The sequence below is a fragment of the Carex rostrata genome, chromosome 24 (assembly GCF_964058835.1).
Source record: "Carex rostrata chromosome 24, lpCarRost1.2, whole genome shotgun sequence".
NCBI lineage: Eukaryota > Viridiplantae > Streptophyta > Magnoliopsida > Poales > Cyperaceae > Carex > Carex rostrata.
This window is the reverse complement of record NC_135941.1, coordinates 3,049,927-3,072,877: the sequence shown is the minus strand read 5'-3', so window position 1 is coordinate 3,072,877 and position 22,951 is coordinate 3,049,927. Positions and strand designations below refer to the sequence as shown.

Below are 22,951 nucleotides of genomic sequence, written 5' to 3'. Positions count from 1 at the left end.
CGAAATGACATATTAAATGACAAATAATATTCCTCAAATTATATAAAAAAAATAAAAATAAATGAAGACATGACCAATCAATTCAAAAGTTTTTAAATGTAATTTAAAAAATAGAAAGAAATCATGACCAATCAAAAATATTATACAATTTGCATGTGAAGAGTACGTGTGGCGAGTACATGTCTAAATAAATTAAGATTTCTACACAAAAACAAACATAACAAAAATGCATAAAATCAGAATACTTGACCAGATAACTCATATTCAATCCAAAATTTCATCTTTTAATTAAAGCCGTTGACGGATCATGACTACATACTTAATATAAGAATGAATTCATATAATTTACAAAAAAAAATAAAAACATTTATAAAAATATCAAAATTTTGATACATTATTTAAATTATGAAACAACAAACTATTTCTGAATTATATCCATATTATCCTAATTATGAACTTTAAAACTTGTTGAATTATTTTGAAATCCGAACTCACCCACTATGTTCATATGGTGGGGCTTAGTCTATCCGTTATTAATCTACACTGATGTGTACAAAAGACTTTAATTGCGGTCTAATTTTAAAAAAAAATGCCGTTTATAGCATTCGATTTTCCTCTTTTTCATACAGTGCCATTCAACAAAGTTCAGTCCTTATTGTTGAACAGAAGGAATTTTGGATTGGTTAGAATCCAAGTAAAGAGGTGCACCTTAAAGGGATCTAGATAAGATCATAATAGAATATCTTCAAACTTTTTTTGAGTATTGTATGTATGTTTTGTATTCCGCATTCATTTCTTTATTTATTCCTTTTGTCTTGCTTCCTTTTTTTCACATGGGTTCAAAATTCCAACTTATATCCTTTCATGATTCTTCTATGATTTTTTTTTTAAGCTAGTAGCTTTAGCTTCCAACTAACAATTTTATTGATAAAAAAACGTAATTACAAGTATCAACTAACTCTAATTTTTAAATCTAAACTCTTTTATTCTTAATAATTTATCTAAATTACTTTCACTATCTCATCCTACTTATTTATACTCTTAAACACTCTAATACAACATTCTCTAACTCTCTCTACGATTTGATTTGTTTTTGTCCGATAGCCGTCACACTCCGACGGTCCAAACTGCTCACCGCCGTGCTTTGACAGGCACCGCCGCACTCCGACAGTCCGATCTATTCACCGTGGCACTCCGACGACTGGATCTACTAACCGCCGCACTCTACGGCCGGATCTACTCACCGCCGCGCTCCGATGGCCGGATCTACTCACCGCTGTGCTCCGACGGTCAGATCTACTCACTGCAGTGCTCCAACAACCGAATCAACTCACCACCTCACTCCGATCATGATGGATAGAGACTATATGCTCCAAACTCTGACGATACTGCGCTCTCGACTCCACTTGACTTGGCTCCCTCCCCTCTCTTTCATTCTCTTCTCTGCTTAAGGAGATAGAGACGGGAGAGCGGAGTACACTAACGTGTCAGATTGAAATCTAAAAGAAAATGAAAGAGATGAAATGGTAGAGTAGAAAAAGGAGGCGACTAGTCTCGATTTCTCTTTTTTTTTTCCTCTGGACGAAAGAGTCAATTTTTAAGAGTTCCTATGACTCTTTCGACATATGATTATGTGCTTATTAATGAATAGTAAAAAATTGCAGTATTTTTTTTCATTTCCCTTCTTTCAAATTTTAGAAAACATTTAGTTCTAACACAACATTTTTTTTAATTAAAAAGCAGACAAATGGTTATGAATTTTGTACGTAACTAATAAAAGAGTACAAAGGGCTAGGGGTGAGTAAATCGCTCATAACTCGTGAGCCGCTCATAACTCGCTCATTAAAAGCTCATCTAAACTCGCTCATTTATCCGCTCATTTAAACTCACTCATTAACAACTCGCTCATTTATTTAATGAGCGAGCATGAGCATGACCCAACTCGCTCATAACTCGCTCATTAAGAATTTGCCACACCTAATCCCTGCCACATTTAATCCTATATAATTCTGTATAACATCAACCTTGCCTCATTAAAATTGATAGATAGTGAGCAAAGTTTCATATTTAATTATGTGTAATATAATGAGTACAATGTAACATTTAATTCTGTGTAATATACTAATATTCATAGTTTCATATTCATTTTTTTTGTAAATCGGCAGAATCAAAACCTCCGCCAAAAGCCCAAAACAAGTAATAGTCATAACAACTCACTCATTTAAATGAATTATAACAATTTGTTGGATTTTATTACGATGACTTTTAACAAATTTTGTTATACGTGGACACACTATATAATTTTGTTATGAGTCATAAGTCATAACTCGTGAGCCGCTCATAACTCGCTCATTAAAAGCTCACTCATTTACAACTCGCTCATTTATCCGCTCATTTAAACTCGCTCATTAACAACTCGCTCATTTACTTAATGAGCGAGCATGAGCATACCCTAACTCGCTCATGCTCGCTCATTAATCACCCCTACAAAGGGTATAATTTACAGACAATACAAATTTAAAAAAAATGAAGTGAGTGAAGTTTTAAATAGTTTAAGAAAAATAAAGAAAAATGAAACTATAAATATGAAAAAAAAAACAGTTACTAGAAGTACTTAAATTTGACTATCAATACATTTTAAAAAAAATACTTTTAGATTTAAAAAAAAATCAAATCATCGATAAAAGGATAAATTGTTTTTTTTTCGATCAATCAAATAAGACTGAACTAATAATTCAGTTTCATTAGAGTATATATATATATTGGGATCAAATTAGGGCTGTAAACGAGCTGGCTCGGGCCGAGCTGGGCCTTAGCTCGGCTCGTTTATTTTGGCCCGAGCCTAGACCGAGCGAGCTAGACCTAGGTCACCCGAGCCGAAATCCTTGGCTCAGCTTGTGACAAGCCAGTCCGAGCTAGCTCGCGAGCTGACGAGCTGGCTCGCTGGGCTTTATTGGGCTGCTATTATATAAATTCAAAAATAAAAAAATAAGAAATCTCATTCAAAAAATTTAAGAAATTGTCCCACAGGCACATCTTCAAGCAACTAAATTATATATCATTTCTTTCCAAACCGAAAATACATCTAAATCCACTGTAGCTTAACGAGCCGAGCTAGCCTGGTCCGAACTGATCCCTGGCTCAGCTTGTTTATTTTGGTCCGAGCCTGAGCCGAGCTGGCTCGTTAACAGCTCGGTCCACTACCGAACGAGCTAGAGGCGAGCCACGAGCCGCGAGCCGTGAGCTTTTTTGACAGCCCTAGATCAAATCAATGATTCGGTCTCATTAAAATATTTATTAGAACCAAATCATTAATTTGATCCTACTAAATTTCTCAAACCGAACCATTGGTTGTCTCATCTATGGAATGGAAAAAAAAAAAGTTAGCCCTTTTTCAAATAATTCATTTTTTTTTTTTTAAATAAAAAAATTTGAATACATTCCCGGTAGCAAAAAAAGCAATAAATTAACCCCTACTAGAGGTTGAATAAAACCCGTTAAGGGTATACCCGCCCGTATCCGCCCGTACCCGCCAGCTAGGGTACCCGTGTCCGAGCCCGGGTATGGGTCGGGTACTCGGGTACGCGGGTACGGGCAAAAACCGGACCGGACCCGTTATTTTAGACCAATACCCGAGTTTACCCTACCCGAGTTAACCCGTACCCGACTAAACCCGTACCCGACTACCCGAGTACCCATACCCGTATACCCGAGTACTGTTCATCACAGTTCAAAATTCAAAAAATTTGATTTTTCCCCCCAAAAAAATCAGAAAAAAACCAGAAAAAATCAGGAAAAACTAGTAAAAACCAGAAAAAATCAGAAAAAACCAGAAAAAACCAGAAAAAATCAGAAAAAAAAAGAGCAAAAAAAAATAAAAAAATAAAAATACCCGTACCCACCCTACCCGTTCCCGTACCCGCCTTACCCGTCAAGGGTACACGGGTAAGGGTATAGGACGGGTAGGGTATCGGTTTTGAAAATTATACCCGCCATACCCGTACCCGAATACCCTTGTACCCGGGTATACCCGTACCCGAGACGGGTATACCCGGGGTACCCGTACCCGCCCGAGTTGCAAACCACTAACCCCTACCCGCTCCCACCACACTCCATTTTTTGAAATTCCATGATTGATATTTTTCTGGTCAATACTTTGTTAGTATCATTATAATTTATTCCTCCTGACTAAAAGAACTTATTTAAAGAACCCAATCAACATCGTAGAGCAACTCAATGTAATTTTTTTTATCTCGCATCTTTTTTGAAGGGTTGATGTCGAAGTACGTACAAACCGTCACTTACGCATGCCCTACAGAAAAAACATCATTCGCTGTATGATTGGATCTTTTTTCTCTTTTTCCTAGAGTTTGATTGTTTAATAGTGGTTTCTTTGAACGAAGATATGAGGAAGAATCGTTCTTTTGCTTTTGGTTGTTTCAAAATTAAATTCTGCAATCATTATTTGCTCTTTTCTTTTTGACGTGAGACCGAAATGTGATTCAGATTGGAGAAAAGGTTGATAGTGGCACAGTTATTACAAGGTACGATGGTGCCTGGATACTTCCTAGTGATCAGAACATATACAGCCTTCGAGAGAAATTTTATGTTTTGATATAATGTCCCTATTTTGTTTTGTTTCCACCATCGATAGAATTAAGATACCACTCATATTTACCTCTGTTTTTTGTTAAGAAAAAAAAAAAAATCTTATTTTGGACTTTATATAAATGGAAGTACCATACTGACCTATCACACGGGCAGACTCAGAAATTGGATCGCGGGTAGAGAAAGAAAATGAGTTAGACTAGAAAATATAAATTGAGTTGGAAAAATAATGACTTTGGTCAAGAAGTGGGCAATTTGTTCATCAGGTAAAAATTAATGGACCGCAATTATTTTTCAAAATTATAAAATATATAACTGCCTATTACTTCCGAGCTTTACTCAATTCGCCCCTAATCACACATGTGCTGATGTGCATTTGTCATAAAAGAACATGAGAAAAAATTTAATAGATTTTTAACCGAATTTTGAATATGCAACATATTGCATAAAAAAAATTGTATTAGTCACTGGATCAAAAACTAACAAGTAAACTTAAAGTTTGATTAAGCATATCATTAAATTTTCTTTATTGAAAATTATAGTTAAACACACAAATAACTTTATAAATTATAGTTAAACACACACAAAAATTGTATTAGTCACTGGATATTCCGATTTTTTTATATGTATCCAAAAAATAAATAAAATTTAAAAAAATAACCAACTAGCTGTTGAAATTGCAAAACTATCCAAACCGGTTAACCAGATTTGTGCATTTGTGCATTTTGCTTCTTTTTTTTTTTTTTTAAAACAGAAAAAAAATTTTGTATTAAAATATTAGAAATGTTGAATATATTTCTTTAAAAATAGATGGAATACAATATAATTTGATTTATTAGAAAGACTGCAACAAATAACCCGGATCAATATTTTTCAGATCGGATTTTTCGCGGCTGTAAGAAAAATTAATATATTTCTTTATGTGTTATTGGAAAAAAAAAATGCTTAGATTCCGAGTTATTGATCCCGGTTCAAAAGTCACTTCTAGATAATCTAGAAAATATTATGATCTTTCTAGTACATTTAATTTATTAAAAGTTGTATCTATTTTGAAAAAAAAACAAAAAATTTAATTTATTTAATGATTGTTATTCAAAAATAATTCTCAAAATAGATACAACTTTTAATAAATTAAATGTACTAGAAAGATCATAATATTTTCTAGATTACCTAGAAGTGACTTTTGAACCGGGATCAATAACTCGGAATCTAAGCATTTTTATTTTTTTCCAATAACACATAAAGAAATATATTAATTTTTCTTATAGCCGCGAAAAATCCGATCTGAAAAATATTGATCCGGGTTATTTGTTGCAGTCTTTCTAATAAATCAAATTATATTGTATTCCATCTATTTTCAAAGAAATATATTCAACATTTCTAATATTTTAATACAAAAAAAAACAAAATGCACAAATGCACAAATCCGGTTAACCAATAACCGGACTCAAATCAAATTTCCGGTTAATGGTTAAACAGACTATTTCAACGTGTCCGGGAATTGGTTAACCGGAAATTTGATTCAAGTCCGGTTACTGATTAACCGGTTTGGGTAGTTTTGCAATTTCAATAGCTAGTTGGTTATTTTTTAAAATTTTATTTATTTTTTGAATATATATAAAAAAATCGGGGATTAAAAACTAACAAGTGAACTTAAAGTTTGATTAAGAATATCATTAAATTTTGAACTACCCCATTAGAAGATTTTCATTCCTTGATCATATTAATACTTAATACAGATGTATAGTGATCAAATTGTATCCTTATTTGTTATATTTTTTTTTATACGGATCAAATGTTAAACAAATATAAATATGGATCGAATATCAGGCTTATATAAATAAGGATATGATATAATTTGGATGATTAAAAATAAATTACTGATATTCCTTCTAGGAAATAAATAACAACTAAATATATTTTTTTCATTCATAAGTTAGACTTAATATTTTTTATAAAAAGTTTGTTGATTACAAAATATATATCTTGTTACCAAAACAATAATTGTTAATCAGGTGGTATTTTTGGTTTATCATATTGTAACCGGAACAATGAAAAATTGAGTATAGCACATGATTTAGCAAATTTGGGTAGAACTAGGGGATGGGAAAGAATGGGATCAGATCAGGTCCCAGTAGTGGTTTGCAACTCGGGCGGGTACGGGTACCCCGGGTATACCCGTCTCGGGTACGGGTACGTCTCGGGTACGGGTATACTCGGGTACAAGGGTATTCGGGTACGGGTATGGCGGGTATAATTTTCAAAACCCATACCCTACCCGTCCTATACCCTTACCTGTGTACCCTTGACGGGTAAGTAGGGCGGGTACGGGTACGGGTATTTTTTTTATTTTTTATTTTTTTTTGCTGTTTTTTTTTTGTTTTTTGTTGCTGTTTTTTTGGTTTTTTTGTTCCTGTTTTTTTTAGCTGGTTTTTTTGTTGGGTTTTTTTGATAATCCTGACTCTTAATCACCCATCGGACGACTTATATCAAAAAATGATGAAATTGGTGAATTTTGTATAGTAAATAATACGAATAAATTTCGAAAAAAATATTTTCTACTTTTTTACGTACCATGTCATCAAATAATACTTGTAATTATCAATTTTATATAATTTCATCTTTATTTTCTTCTTAAAATTGAGTCAACAATTACAAACCGTTCATTTTTATATGAGCGATTGACGATCGATCTGCAGTGAATTACTTCCAAATTACTTTTTAAATGATCATGGGAAAATATTGAACTGTATTAGCAAAAATAAAATGAACTTTCTTTGTGTCGAGGTTTTGATCCAACGCGATCTGTTTGTGACCCTACGATGTGTGTATATTCCGTAAGCTTGATGGATAGGTAGATGAACATCAAATTTCAACAAATTTCACTGTAATGATATTAATGTGATACTCTTCGATTTTAACGGTTCCGATCAATCATTAGATGACGTATACTTGTAGGTCTTTCATTAACTCATGCGGCAAGAGTTCACGTGCTATGTTCAACAATGATAGATATGAGTTCTTGATGCAACAAGAATGTTATGTTGTATAATTTTTTGGTTCAAACTATTTAGCAATTCATAAACATGTTTTTTCCATTAATTTTCGTGCAAATTTCATTTGCAATTTTTTGTCTAAATTAATTTTCTAAACTATATACTATATATAATTTCAATCCCATTTAAATATGAATTGCAAGAATAAAATACCTATCACATGTAGAAGTTCAAACTAAACAAATAAAAAACTAAAATTTAATCACTTATGAATAGTAACTACGGCAGAATTTTCATTTCTAAATATCTAAATTAAACAATAATAAAGTAATTTTGTATGCATTAAGAAAATTAATTTCAATTCCCTCTCATCCCCCACGGCCCCACCCCACAGAGTTATAATTGAGCTGAATTTTATTTACAGAGTGGTTTTAACTGCAAGCAGCGCTCATCCTATTTAATTACAAGAGCTTCCATATGAGTAGTAAATTGCATAAAGCTTAAAACGCTCTGTTCTCTTTACAAAAATAAATCTAACCTATTCAAAATAAATCTAACATTTTCAAAAATAAATCTAACCTATTCAAAATAAATCTAACATTTACAAAAATAAATCTACAAAACAGAAATTAAAAAACAGAAATAAAAAACAGAAATTAAATAACAGAAATTAAAAAACAGAAACAAAAAAACAGAAATTAAAAAACAGAAAATAAATATAACCTATTCAAAATAAATCTAACATTTACAAAAATAAATCTAACCTATTCAAAATAAATCTAACATTTTCAAAAATAAATCTAACCTATTCAAAATAAATCTAACATTTACAAAAATAAATCTACAAAACAGAAATTAAAAAACAGAAATAAAAAACAGAAATAAAATAACAGAAATTAAAAAACAGAAAGAAAAAAACAGAAATTAAAAAACAGAAATTAAAAAACAGAAAATAAATCTAACCTATTCAAAATAAATCTAACCTATTCAAAATAAATCTAACATTTACAAAAATAAATCTAACCTATTCAAAATAAATCTAACATTTACAAAAATAAATCTAACCTATTCAAAATAAATCTAACATTTACAAGAATAAATCTAAAAAACAGAAATTAAAAAACAAAAATGAAAAACACAAATAAAAAAACAGAAATAAAAAAAAACAGAAATAAAAAAACAGAAACAAAAAAACAGAAATTGAAAAACAGAAATTAAATCTAACCTATTCAAACTAAATGTAACATTTTCAAAAATAAATCTAACCTATTCAAAATAAATCTAACATTTACAAAAAAAAATCTAAAAAACAGAAATTAAAAAACAGAAATTAAAAAACAGAAATTAAAAAACAGAAACAAAAAAACAGAAATTAAAAAACAGAAACAAAAAAACAGAAATTAAAAAACAGAAATTAAAGAATAACAGTAACAGAAACAGAAACAGAAACAGAAAAAAAAAAAAAAAAAAAAAAAAAAACCGTCCCATCCGGTCGGTCCGGTCCGGTCCGGCCGGTCGGGTCCGGATGGGATGGCACCGGTTTGGGGGGGAAAAATCAAATTTTTTGAATTTTGAATTGTGATGAACAGTACTCGGGTATACGGGTATGGGTACTCGGGTAGTCGGGTACGGGTTTAGTCGGGTACGGGTTAACTCGGGTAGGGTAAACTCGGGTATTGGTCTAAAATAACGGGTCCGGTCCGGTTTTTGCCCGTACCCGCGTACCCGAGTACCCGACCCATACCCGGGCTCGGGCACGGGTACCCTAGCTGGCGGGTACGGGTGGGTACGGGCGGGTATACCCTTAACGGGTTTTATTCAACCTCTAGTCCCAAGTATAACACATGGAAGTTGACCTACGGGTCTTGAAAGAAACCAAAAAAAAAAAAAAGTTTATCATAGATCAATACTATGCGACTAAAAATGTAAATACGAAATAATTGGTATAACAAAAAATACAAGTATAATTTATTGGTATATTTTTGCAGTTTAAGAACAGAGGGAGTACGTACTTTTGTTGTGGCAAACACTGAAACACCGAATCCGTATTACTCCAGGTATCTAAGCTGCAAGTAGAAAATCCGAACCGTTTTTTTAGCTTGGCACAAATCTCAAAGCAGACCCTCTAAAGTCATAATAGGGACTGGATTAAGTTGAATATGAATGGAATTAATTTGGACTATTTATTTTTTAAAATGGTACCTCAGAATCTCAGATATTGGGGGGACACTGACTCGCAAACACCACCCCCCAAGTCAGAATTTTTTTTAGAAATCATAAATGAAAAAAATAAATTTTACCAAACCAATTTAATTATTTTTTTTTTACAAAAACCATAAGAACCGAGATGCCATTTCAGTTCTTTTTTATTTTTGGACCGAAATGATATTTCGGTTCTAGCCGTTTTCACATAAAAAATACGTTTGAAAAATTATAAAAACACCTAGGCCAAATTGTCATTTCGCTCCCAAAAATAAAATATAAAAAAATCAGGACCATAATGACATTTCGGTTCTTATGATTTTTGTAAAAAAATAATAATAACGTTAGTTTCATAAAAATCTTTTTTCTAATTATAGTTTATAAAAAATATTCCCCAACTCAGGGCCTGGAAACTTTGGAGCAAGGCCCCTTACGGAAAAAGAAATCAAGGACTTGCAATTACAAACGGTCTAATTGGGACTGGGTGGAGGCGTGGAGCATTATAACATGGGAAGAAAACTACCTGCTTTTCAAGTAATAATTGCATCTTTTCTTATATCATGCACGAGAAGTCTAGGGATTTTGCAAATGCAGTGCTATCCTGTCAGCCTCCGAAAACCCAAATTGCAACATCTTTTCTATTTTCCCAACGTGCCGCTGCGTGAGCACTCTACACTCTACAGCAGCCTAATATTGGGTGATACAAGGGACCACATACTTAGAAATCTCTTCAAGCACTAAACAAATTGAAATTGAAATCTTATAGTGTCTTGACCCTTTGACCCTAGCTTGATACTGGTACGTACTAAAAAAAGGAATTTTTTTTTTTTTTTTAAGGTTAAATGGCATTGTGCTACTAACATTTATATTAAAGAAGAAAAAATATTTGCATGATTCTATCTCATTCTATTGTATTATATAACAAAATTAAAAGTAATTATTCTCAACAAGAATAGGAAAAACTATCTCTATATTATCATGCGAACCTCTGCCAAATATATCAAAAATAATAATTTGTCATGCGAACAACCTCCAGTTGTGCATATCACTTGTCGTCTCATTGAACAATATGCTCTCTGTATTTCTCAAACCATAGAAGACTTTTCTATTACGCTTCTTTCAGAGTACCCAAATACTGCGGCAATTCTTACGAGTAGTGATGCATGCAAATTTTTGCAATAGGCTCCAAGTGAATGTGTTAATTATGAATTTTGCAGGGCTACAAAACAATTAAATTTACCTTTTTTATTCAACAGAACTAAGAGGGGCAACACAGAATATCCATGTCTCTTCCTGAAAGAAAATTTGTCAACATGGGGCTGTGAAACAAAGTTTCTTATCTACCACAATTAAGACGTCACTTTCAGGAAAACTGGAAAAGACATACAATTATACAGTCTATTATCCCATTTAAAATTTTCCGAATTTGGACTTGTGTACTGAGCATTCAAAGTCAAGGGATATGAAAAGTCTATGGAATTATGCCGAAATACCCAAATTCAAATGTTCCTTTTCTTGGGAAAAGTATGGAAAAGAAAAAAAAGGGGGGGAATGAGAACAATTCTTTACATTATTTTTTGTCACAATATATGCGTGAAAATTACTGTCAAATATTCCGGACAGCTCTTTTCACTTCATGTGCATAATTGGATTACACACAATTACGTACATATGAATTCAGAACAAATGAAAGTTGAACATGTAGTTAATGATCATGACATAAACAGAACAAAATATAATATACCATACTTTACACTATTCAGTTAATTACCATGCATCCGGATCAAGGGGAGAACATTTTTTGTTGATCATTTTTTTACCTCATTTAGGATTAAACTATTTTTTATTTTGAATTAGCAAATTAAAAATATACTTATCAACACAATCTTTCAGTTCCTATATTCTCATTCTTTCTCTATCCAAAATTTATCCACTCTTACAAAATATGAGGTCGTTTTACAAGCAGGATCACAAGAAATAAACCAACTTCAAAACGGCATTGTATTAAGTGTCTTTGTATAATTTCCATTTAGGCGACCTTCCTTATCCCTCTCCAATGTACAAACCCTAAGAACATCTCCAGCCATCTTCACAACAACCGGCGAACAATCCTCTTGCATCACCACAAGCAATCTCCCCACTAATCCTTGCGCGACTTTCACCGCATCTCGTGCGCCATTGTCACCGCCTTTGTTACACATCACCCAAAGTATCCCCACTGCCGCATCCCGGCCTCCTCTTCCCACCTTCATCATTCTCGGCACGAAGGCATCGATAATTCCCTTCGCATCTTCAATTATCTCCTCAAATCCTTCCTTACACCTCACAGCCTGCTCCAACAGTCTGATAGCCTTCCCCACCACCTCATGCGGTGCCTCTGTTGCTTTGATAATTGTTACCAAAACTGGCACCACGCCTGCCTTTACCATCTCCAGTTGTAATTTATTTTTATCTGTAGATGCAATTGTTGCTTGCATACAATCTAGTCCAGCAGATACAGCACTGAGGCTTCCTACTCTGATCAAGTGTATCAAATCAGTGAACAAATCAATCTTTTTTATTATCTCAACTTTTGAATCAGATACAGAAATAGGTGATGCCAGGATTGATTCAATCAACCGAGCCGCTCTAACCCGTGACTCAATGTCAGTACTATTTTTTAACACCTTAACCAAAGCTTGCATAGATCGTTCTAAATTTTCAGCAAGCACAAATATGACTCTGTCTTTTTCCTCTTTTTTGGTTGCAGATAAATACCCAACAGCCGACTCTGACCTGGCAAGATCACCTTCATTCAACAGGTGCAAAGCTACTGTATCGATTGTACTTATAATACCGATCTCAGAATTGTCAGGTGCTGGTGATTCTTCAAGAGGTGTACCAGACCATAGATGGATCAAACGGCGAAGTGTAAGGTTCGGCACGAGCTCTGTGGAGCTGAGAGGCTGACACGTGGCAGGACAGGTTATATGGCCGGAATCAAGCCACTGTTGGATCGACGAACGGTCATACGTCACACCGGTAGAGAGGCTCACCGGAGACCGCATCACTTCAAGGGAGATCGGGCACCGGAATAAGGTAGGTGAGGTTAGCTCCAGTGGGTTCAGTGAGATTCTCTTTCTCTCCTTGTTTGGGTTGGTTGAGGCCATGGCTGGAGAGAATCCAGTCAGAAGACCGCACTGCTGGGAGTATATTTAAACTCGTAGTGGGGGAAAGGAAACGAACAAAAATAAAAGTGACGTCAATTAGTCAACGGTCAAAGGTTGATCATGGAAATGCCGTTGTCGTGTGGCTCCTATGCGACAAAAGTGTGAAGAATAAAGATACATTGCGAAATATCGAGTAGACCCGGTGTACTAACCTTTTTGTAAACCGTACAACTGACATGTTAGGCGGAAAGCGCTACAGCTCCCTGAGCCTAGTCTATAAGCAATTGAAACAAATGGAAAGGATGAAGAAGCAACGACAAATGGAAATTAACCCACCCAAAGAAAACGCTCCGCTGGTCCCAGTGGCTTCTCCATTGAATATTTTTGCTGGAAGAAAAGGAAGGCACCGGCACCTAATCTCAGTTTTTAAACTTCTTGCCTTTTATCAGTTATTATGTTTCCTATTAATTATTGTGTTTTGAATAATCATCGAAAAGGAAAGACCGGAAGAGAGCTTTGACCAGCTTATAATTTCCCTTGCCACGTAAGTACCACTTCGAGCCTATCTGGTTGCGAATAAAGAATGATGATTTTGTTATATGAAACTGGGATCTGTTTTCTTCGTATGTATTGAGGTCCCGCCTTTGTGTAAAATAAAAGGAGATTTTGGTAACACAGGTTTGGGCCAGCCCAGTAATTTTGGGCTCATAGGCAAATATTTTTTATTTCAACGAAGAGATCCAAAATGAAAACGAAAGGGATGGAGGGCCGCGTTGTCTTCCTTAATGTTGTAAATAGGGAACAAAGAGAAGTTTCTATTTTGATATAAAATTGTATATTGGTCATGAAATTTAAAAAAAAAACATTATATATGGGAATAATATAATGTTTTTTTAGATTGGTATACATCTAGGTTAACCAAAAATTTTGGAGAATTAAGTATTCTAGACCTTAAACAAATGAACATTTCCCTTATGCTTAAGTGGTGGTGAAAACTTAAAAATAATGACTATGCTGCCCTTTGGAAAACTCTTATTATACACAAATATAGTAGCAACCATTCAGTTTTCCCTTCTCCTTTCTGGTCTTCTATGAATAAAATTAGTCATATTGGAGATATGAGTACTACTTATACTCCTGGTTTACAAACTCAGGTTAGGTTCTGGTTAGATCAATGGTACCAAAATTGTTCCCTTTCTATTAAATATTATTCATTGTTCTCTAAATGCACTAATAAAACAGTACTGTTAGCTGATGTCATACACACTCAAGGTCAGGTTTTGAAATTTTGAATGGAATTGTTAGGTGTAGATTATAGAGAATGGTTAAAATTGCTTGCTATTATTAGCTCTACTTCATTCACTTTGCCGCATGACAAGATAGATTGGAGATGGGAAAATTCAGGGAAGTTCTCCACTCACTCTATTTACATAATTCTAAATTTTGGTGGGTACCAACCAACCAATGCTATGATTTGGTGGCATTTACCAATTCCCCCCAAATTAAGAATATTCATGTGGTTAGTGACACATAATCTCATTCTGACCAAAGATAATCTTAATAAAAAAGGCTGGATCGATAACACTCAATGTCACATTTGTGATCAACATGAAACATTAGATCATTTGTTTCTTAATTGTGACTTAGCTCAACAGGTTTGATTCTGGTTAGGAAAAAGTCAAGAGGTAATGCATCTCTGGCACAATTGGGATAGTCTAATTCAGTTTGTTTACTCTCTTAGCCTTGCCGATCGCACAGGTTTTATAATTGTCCTCAGTGTTGTCACTTGGACACTTTGGAAAAATCGTAATGACATGTGCTTTAATAATGCTCAAGTTAAAACAGCTAGAACATTGATTACTATGATAAAATCTCTTTGTTTTGTATTGGATAGGTGTGCTGAAAAAGAAGACCAAGGACTCTGTTGAAGAGTGGTTGCCAGTAGTGGAGGATGCGATTCCTATTAGCCAGTTCATGCCTTTACATATGATGATACACCAGCACACTGACCTAGCTGAGGGCTCTGAGGCCCCTTGATGGATGATGAAGACAGCCTCACCATTTTGCTCTGACTACTTAGCTGTGACTACTTAGTCTATCTTAGTCCTTATGAGTGGCTTAGTAGTAGATAATCTAGATTACTTTTGGACTTTAGTTTCTAGTTCTATTATGGCAAATGTATGAATTTACTGTTATTTCTGGTGGTTTGATATATTCTGGCTCCTAGTCGAGGTGACAACTGAGACTAGTGTTTTGTAATTATCCAATTTCAGTAATATGAAATGGGCTAATGCCTCTTTTAAAAAAAAAAAAAATATATATATATATATATATAGAGTAATGCTATTCTACTTCACGAATTAAACCGCCTGTTTTAATTCACGTTTCTGACCCTTTGATCTGCTTCAAAAGTAGTGCTGATCAGATCTAAAAACAGCGGAACTGGACGTCTCCTGTTAAGCCCCTTTACATATCCTCATCTAATTATTAGAAATGGAGATCTCCAATTACACCCCAGGCCTCCCGATCCCTCTCCTTCCCTCTCACGCGAAAAAGAAAAGAGGGCGATCAGCGCCTCTCTAAACCCTAGACGCGACCTCTCCTTCTCTTTCTCCTGGCGAACTCCTGGCAAAAACCTAAGGCAAGAGAGAACTCCTGGCGAAAACCTCTCTAAACGCTAAAGTCGCTCAGGTTAGTTTTGTTAGATTTATTAGATTTCCTGAAATTTTGTTGAAATTGGTTTGCTGAATTTTGTTGAAATTGGTTGTTCATTAGCACTAGTTGAATTTTGTTGAAATTAGATATTTAACTTTTCTTTCGTTTTCTTTGTGTTAATTTGATAGGCCTTACGGAATGCTGTCATAAAATAAGGAAAAATATATCCAAAAAATTCACGATTTCCATAAAAGATATGTTGGCTGGTACAGATATTAACGTACTGGTACTAGTCATCAACTACTTAACTGTGTAGTACTTGGTGTTGAAACCTTTGTGTTATTATAACTAGAAGATTTTTTTTCTGTACAGGTCTATTGCACTTCAGTTCTCTCAGAAATTTTGCCGAACACTCAAGTTATTGCCTTAGCCAAATTTCCTGATTACAACAACTCTGGAAAGGTAATTTTATTTCAGTTCTTTTAAAAATAAATAAATCACCAGATTAATATTTTTGTACAGTTTGGCTGTGGGCTGAATTAGCAGAAGTGATGGCTAACTACATAAAGCTACTCGAGCATGAATGTCAAGATCTGGAGAAGTGACGGCTAACTACATTAGCCAAGGAAGACATGCACCGCTATTTTTTTGTGAAGCTGTGAACAAGATCCAAAGCAAAATCTAACTGCTAGTCTTATCACTCTGTTTATAAGCATGTGTTACCATGCCTTATTTTTTTGTAGAGCTTACAATTTTTTGATAATTTTGTTTGCAATATGAAATTTGATTTTTGGTTGATATTTGCTGTTCAGTGTTTATATAGGTGTTTTCGTTATTCTGAAAATTTCTGCTCACGGGAAAGGCTGGGTTAGCCTGTCACACCCTACGCCATATGTTAGAACAAGTTTAGATTAATTTAATAGAAAGTGTTTAACCATCACTAATTACATTAGCAAGCATCAACAGTCATGACAAAACTAATTTATCTATATATAAACCAACTTGACTAAAACAATGTAAATGATTCATACAACATTAAACAATCTAATTCTTCAAATACTTCAACCCATTTTCCACCAAAATCATTTCTGCTTCTGTCGAGCCCGCTTAGGTGCTAATGCAACATTCCTAATTATAGTAGAATGCAAGTCAAAATCAGCTTTATATTTTAAATAGCCGGCGTGAATCCATTTTTCGGCCAAACTAGTAGAGACGCTATCTTGGCTGTCTCTTTTTTGTTCTTCTTTCGTCGGCCTTATCTCATCATACACAACTCAGCTGAGCAGCCCCAACCTTGCTTGTTTCATGTAACAATTCATCAATTGCCAAATGCTACAATAAGTTAACAAAGAAAGCAATTTCAAATTAGCGACACCTTTAGCTGTGTTCCTTGGAAGCTAAAATGAAATAACAAAGGTTCAGAATGTCAAAATTGGCACCTCGCAAGCTAAAATTTCCTCCTGTGCCTCCTTTGAAGCCAATCTTTCTGTTATTAGCGACACATTTAGCTGTGGTCTGCTTGAATTTTGGATTGTCGACCTGAAAGAAAATATATAGAAAATTTCAGTTACAATGGGCAGAAGTATTAATTTTCTCTTCCTATTTCTCAATTTGCATTTCTTTCCTCAATATTTGTCCACTTAATAAAAAAATTAGTAGAATAAAAGAATGAAAATAATCATGACTAAACCTGAGTAATAAGCTTTGGTTTGTCGGTTGTAGAAAAGATTATTTCGTGAATGTTTGTATAATCCACTTCATGCCTACAAGGAAAAAAAAAAGAAATCAATATTCTTCATTTTTTTTTCTTAAAAGAGGGCCAAAAGTAGGGGAGTTCAAATGGTTCAGTACTGAGATTGTTCTGGTATGGGGGGTATAGATGCACCTGCTACTGGTACGAGGTTGGGTGGTACAATTTCTGCTACAGGGGGTGTCGATACAACTGTTACTGGTACAGGAAGAGTGGGTATACCGGCTGGTACAGTTTCTGGTACGAGAGGGCTGGTACGGGGGATGAAAATCTCGGACTGGGAGAGTCGATTTCGGCACGAGAGGAAGCTCCTTACCTGAGCAGAGAGAGCTGCGGAGAGTATAAATGGTGAATTCCTTACTTTAGCGTTTAGAGAGGTTTTCGCCAGGAGTTCTCTCTTGCCTTAGGTTTTTACCAGGAGTTCGCCAGGAGAAAGAGAAGGAGAGGTCGCGTCTAGGGTTTAGAGAGGCGCTGATCGCCCTCTTTTCTTTTTCGCGTGAGAGGGAAGGAGAGGGATCGGGAGGCCTGGGGTGTAATTGGAGATCTCCATTTCTAATAATTAGATGAGGATATGTAAAGGGGCTTAACAGGAGACGTCCAGTTCCGCTGTTTTTAGATCCGATCAGCACTATTTTTGAAGCAGATCAAAGGGTCAGAAACGTGAATTAAAACAGGCGGTTTAATTCGTGAAGTAGGATAGCATTACTCATATATATATATATATATATAGGACTTGGCTACGGTGCTATGGGTAGCTAAGAGGCCTCCCGTGCTACGGCTCAATATTCGACTTTTCAAAATCCTAACGGTCGATCCGAACCGTTCATCTTGTTCTCCATATTAATATGTGCTTGGAGACCAAATTTTACATTTTTTGGAAATTTTTTACTATTTTTTTAGATTTATTGAAAATCGCTGCTTTTCAGACAAATCTGGACCATAAAAAACAGCGATATTCAATAAATCTAAAAAAATAGTAAAAAATTTCCAAAAAATGTAAAATTTGATCTCCAATCACATATTAATATGGAGAACAAGATGAACGGTTCGGATCGACCGTTAGGATTTTGAAAAGTCAAATATTGAGCCGTAGCACGGGAGGCCTCTTAGCTACCCATAGCATATTAGCCAAATCCTATATATATATATATATATATATGGGAATAATATGAGATAAATGAGGACTCAAAATGCTCCATTTCTTTCATGTTCCAATCATATCTACATTTTTATCTCCGATTTCAAAGTCCAAATAGATGATTTGAACCGCTCAATGTGATATCTACATTAAAATATACTTGGTGATCAAATTTTATATTTTTTTTGAAATTTTTTTACTATTTTTAAAGATAGGTACAAAATTATTATTTTTGAATGGTCCAAAATTTTATGTAAAATAGGGATTTTGTACCTATCTTAAAAAATAGTAAAATATTTTTAAAAAATATAAAATTTGATTACCAAAAACATTTTAATATGGATATAACATTGAGCGATTCAAATGGATGCATCGACACCTCCATTTGTAAAGTTTAGTGAGGATGAGATATTTGTTTTGTGATTAGGGGATGAGGCCGCAGAGGCAGGAAAAGATATGAAAAGACGCCGATATGAGTTGCTTCTTCTCAGCTGACACCGGACAGCGTTTTTACGGAGCTGCTAGACGCACTAATCCGGGTCGTTAGTCATGTTAATTGGCATCGTTTTGTCATTTATTTCATTCGTGTTTATGTTAAATTGTGTCGATATCGAACACATTACATGTCGGTTTAGTCACGTCATATCTAATATTCCGTGTCGTGTTTCATCGTATTTTAACACGTTAAAATCATGGCGTGTATTTTTTTACCTGATAGCTACTATCCGGTTTTAAAAAAAAAAAACATGGCGTGGTTGAATGTTAAAGTTTTTCTCATTGTTCACTAATTATAATTATAAGGCGTGCACTAAATTAAATTGAAAATCATTGTCAGAGCATTTCCATCATCTTTCAATTTCAATTAATTTCAAAATCCTTGTTGTCAATTTCAATTTTGCTTTCATAGATGTAGTGCAAATTGTAAATTTTGAAAGATTTTACTAAGTGAAAGTTTTCATCTCTGCATTCACTCTCTCATAGCCAATCAAATTCACAGTCGTGGTTTCAAAAACAAGTGCTAGTCAATTGCATAGATGTAGTTGTGAAATTATGTTTGAAATTAATTTTTGTTTACTCTTTGACAATTTTTTAAAATTGCTAACCAATTTTATAGATAGAGATACTCTTATACGGACCAATAGTTGATTCATTTATTAAATATGTCATATCATTATTTTAACATTAGATTAATATGTAAATTATATATTATACAATATTAATTTTATATTCGGTTGTAAATAATCAATATAGTTTTTTTTTTTGAAGGTTAGTGGAAAAGTCCACTAAGATATGTTGACATATATAAAAAAGTATGTACAATAGAATTACATGACCCAAATGAAAAATGCAGTAAAGTAAAAAACCCTCCCTCCCTTCCCCACTATCACATGGTAAAGAGTTGTGCCAATAAAATCAAAAAAGCCCCAATAGAGTCTAGCTCTCTATTTTCCCTGTTATATTTAACTAAATACCACCCAGTTATGTACATCAATTGCTGCTTCATTAATTAGAATATGCTCTGGTTTACTCTTGAGGCTGAAGGTCCTCCTGTTCCTTTCCTTCCATAGAGCCCACGAGCCAGCTGCCCATGTCACATCCCAACATTGTTTGCTTTGGCCCCTCAGTTGTTGTCGGCCCTCACTCCAAATTTCAGCTGAACTGTTACCCAGAACCCTTTGTAGATTATGCTGTGCATATAGACCATTCCAGAAGTTTATAGCATATGGACAAGTTCTCATCAGGTGGTCGCATGTTTCGCTTTGATCACTATTGCACAACTTACATCCCTGTGTCACCTCGCATCCTCTCATTTCTAGCACCTCCTGAGTTAAGATCTTGTTATTGATCATCAACCATAGGAATATTCTTACCTTTGTTGGGATTTTCAGTTTCCACAGGGTTTGATGGTGTTCGGATCTGACGCCTGAATCGTGCATTACCCTGTATGCCGATGCACAGGAGAAAGCTTTTGTTGGTGTCCATCTCCATTGTAGTGTCTGGGTTGCTAAGTCCATTTTCACTGAGGCGAAGAAGAAGGGTGTGAGTGGTGCTAGTTCTTTGAGGAACCTAGATAAGTTTGTATTATCAACCAGTTGAGAACAATCTGTGATGCTATACAATTGGCGTAATGTGGTTGCCCAGAGTCCATCACCGTCATGCTGCAATCTCCACAGCCACTTTGTCAGGAGTGCCTGATTCTGGCGATCAAGATCAATTATACCCATTCCTCCATTGCATTTTAAATTGCAAACTATTTCCCAATTAGCCAGACAGTTTATTCCTTTACAAGGTGCGTTGCCTCTCCATAGGAAACTCCTTCTCATTTTATCAATTTGCTTGATGGTCCCTTTGGGTAGCCTGGTTGCTTGCATGAAATGGACTGGCATAGCCGATAACACTGCTTTTACCAGAGTAACTCTACCCCCATATGACAGGAAATTAGACTTCCATCCTTCCATCTTTCTTTGGACTGTTTGGATCATTGGTTGGAAATCAATGATCCTTAATTTCTTGGTTGATAGAGGTAGGCCAAGGTATGTTATCGGGAGCTGTTCTACCGGAGAGGAAAGGATATTTTGGATAGTTTGGTTCAAGTGTGGGGGAATTGAGATCGGGACAAATGCACTCTTTGCTCTATTTATCTTCAGACCCGTGAGTTCCTCATACACTTTGAGCACTTGTGTGATGACCTTCAGAGTTATCGGATTAGCCTCTGCAATAATTACCGTATCATCCGCAAATTGAATGGTTTTTGGAGGTATGTGTACATATGGCGGCATGGCTTGCTCCGTATTGTGCATGAATCTATTCAGTGTATCCGCCACTATGATGAAGAGCATTGGGGATAACGGGTCGCCTTGTCTGAGGCCTCTACCATGCCCGAAGGATTCAGTTAAAGCTCCATTAACCTTGACTGCTGAGGTTGCTGAGCGGAGGATGCCTAGTGTTGATCCTATCCATTTTGGCGGGAACCCTCTCTCAATGAGCAAGTTAGTAAGAAAACACCAATCAACCGTGTCAAAAGCTTTCTCAAAGTCAACCTTGTACAAGATTGCCGGTAATTTTTGAGTTTTACAGAAGGTTAAAAATTCACGCGCCACCAGAAAGGATTCCATCATTGAGCGGCCCTTAACAAAAGCAGTTTGGGTTTGGGCTACCAACAAAGGAAGATGTGTCTGTAGCCTATTAGCAAAGACTTTTGTTATGATTTTAACCACAGTGTTGATGACACTAATTGGGCGATAATCAGATAATGTAATAGGTGCTCTTTTCTTTGGGATGAGGGTTATGGTTGCCTTGTTGATCGGTTTAAGGTTTCTGTCTGAGTTGTGGAAATCCAATATCATTTTCATGAAATCTGTTCGGATTATACTCCAGAATGCCTTGTAAAATTCTACCGGCAGCCCATCTGGTCCACTTGCCTTGTCACTCGGCATCTCATTTATTGCAGCTAGGACTTCAATGTCAGTTATCTGATCGTCCAGACTCAGTAACTCTTGTGTGTGATTTGGCCCTACCTTTCCAGACAGATTAAAGGGTCTTCTACGTAAATCTCTTCTCACCAGTAGGTTAGCGAAGTGGGATTTAATGTATTGCGGTAGCATCGCCTCCGGGATTGTTGTTCCATTCCCATCCTGTATTGTAGCCATCGAATTTAAATTTTTCCTCCCATTTGCTACCGCGTGAAAATATTTTGTATTATTGTCGCCTGATTTTAGCCATGCACTACCAGACCTCTGCTTCCATCTCAACTCTTTGTCACGGGCTAGCCCGAAAATGTGTTCCCTTATTTTTATTCGAAGCCTAAATTCAATAGTGTTGAGGTGTCTGAGTTCCTCTACTCGATCCAATTGTCTGAGCACCCACTTTGATCTTCTTAGTAAGGTGTCTCTTTTGCAAAATTTTCTTCGTGCCCAACTGAGTAATTCACTTTGTACTGTAAAAATCTTTTCCTGGAAGACCCTAACTGGATTCGGTGAATGAGATGTAGTTGCCCATGCCGCTGCCACTACACCATGCACTTCCTGATGTTTAAGCCAGAAATTTTCAAATTTGAATTTTTTCCTGCACGGGTTAGCATGTGGTTTTATGTTGAGAAAAAGTGGTGTATGATCAGAAGCACTCGCTGGGAGATCTTGCAGCGAGTGAGTTGCACCAAATGAGTTCCAGTGATAAGATAAGAGAACCCGGTCTAGCTTGGAAAATGTTGGATGCGGTCTTTTATTAGACCAAGTGTACATTCGGCCCTGTAATGGAATATCTAACAAATTTGTGTCAGCTATCAGATTATTAAATTCAGATAGCAAGCCCATATTTCTTATACTACCCGTGGTGTCCTCTAAATCTCGATAGAGATTAAAGTCACCAGTGATTAACCATGGAAGATTATTCAGTTCTCGAATCTTACGGATTTCATTCATAAACTCCATTTTTCTCCTATCCTCTTGCGGTC

The 22,951-nt window shown here is 35.2% G+C and overlaps 1 protein-coding gene and 2 long non-coding RNA genes across 3 annotated transcripts; 1 reads left to right on the top strand and 2 right to left on the bottom strand.

Annotated features, from left to right (window-relative positions):
- Positions 1–11,702: 11,702 nt before the first annotated feature.
- Positions 11,703–13,508, bottom strand: LOC144575715 (U-box domain-containing protein 27-like). The gene has a single exon (XM_078325953.1). The coding sequence runs from the start codon at positions 12,953–12,955 to the stop codon at positions 11,795–11,797; it is 1,161 nt and encodes a 386-aa protein (XP_078182079.1). The 5' UTR covers positions 12,956–13,508; the 3' UTR covers positions 11,703–11,794.
- Positions 13,509–15,476: 1,968 nt separating this feature from the next.
- Positions 15,477–16,408, top strand: LOC144575928 (uncharacterized). Its single transcript, XR_013518564.1, has 2 exons — positions 15,477–15,646; positions 15,983–16,408. It is a non-coding gene; the product is annotated as an uncharacterized LOC144575928 (long non-coding RNA).
- Positions 16,409–16,503: 95 nt separating this feature from the next.
- Positions 16,504–17,882, bottom strand: LOC144575914 (uncharacterized). The gene is made up of 4 exons (XR_013518556.1): positions 17,677–17,882; positions 17,301–17,373; positions 17,050–17,149; positions 16,504–16,942 (listed from the first exon to the last, which is right to left on the bottom strand). It is a non-coding gene; the product is annotated as an uncharacterized LOC144575914 (long non-coding RNA).
- Between the last annotated feature and the right edge of the window lie 5,069 nt (positions 17,883–22,951).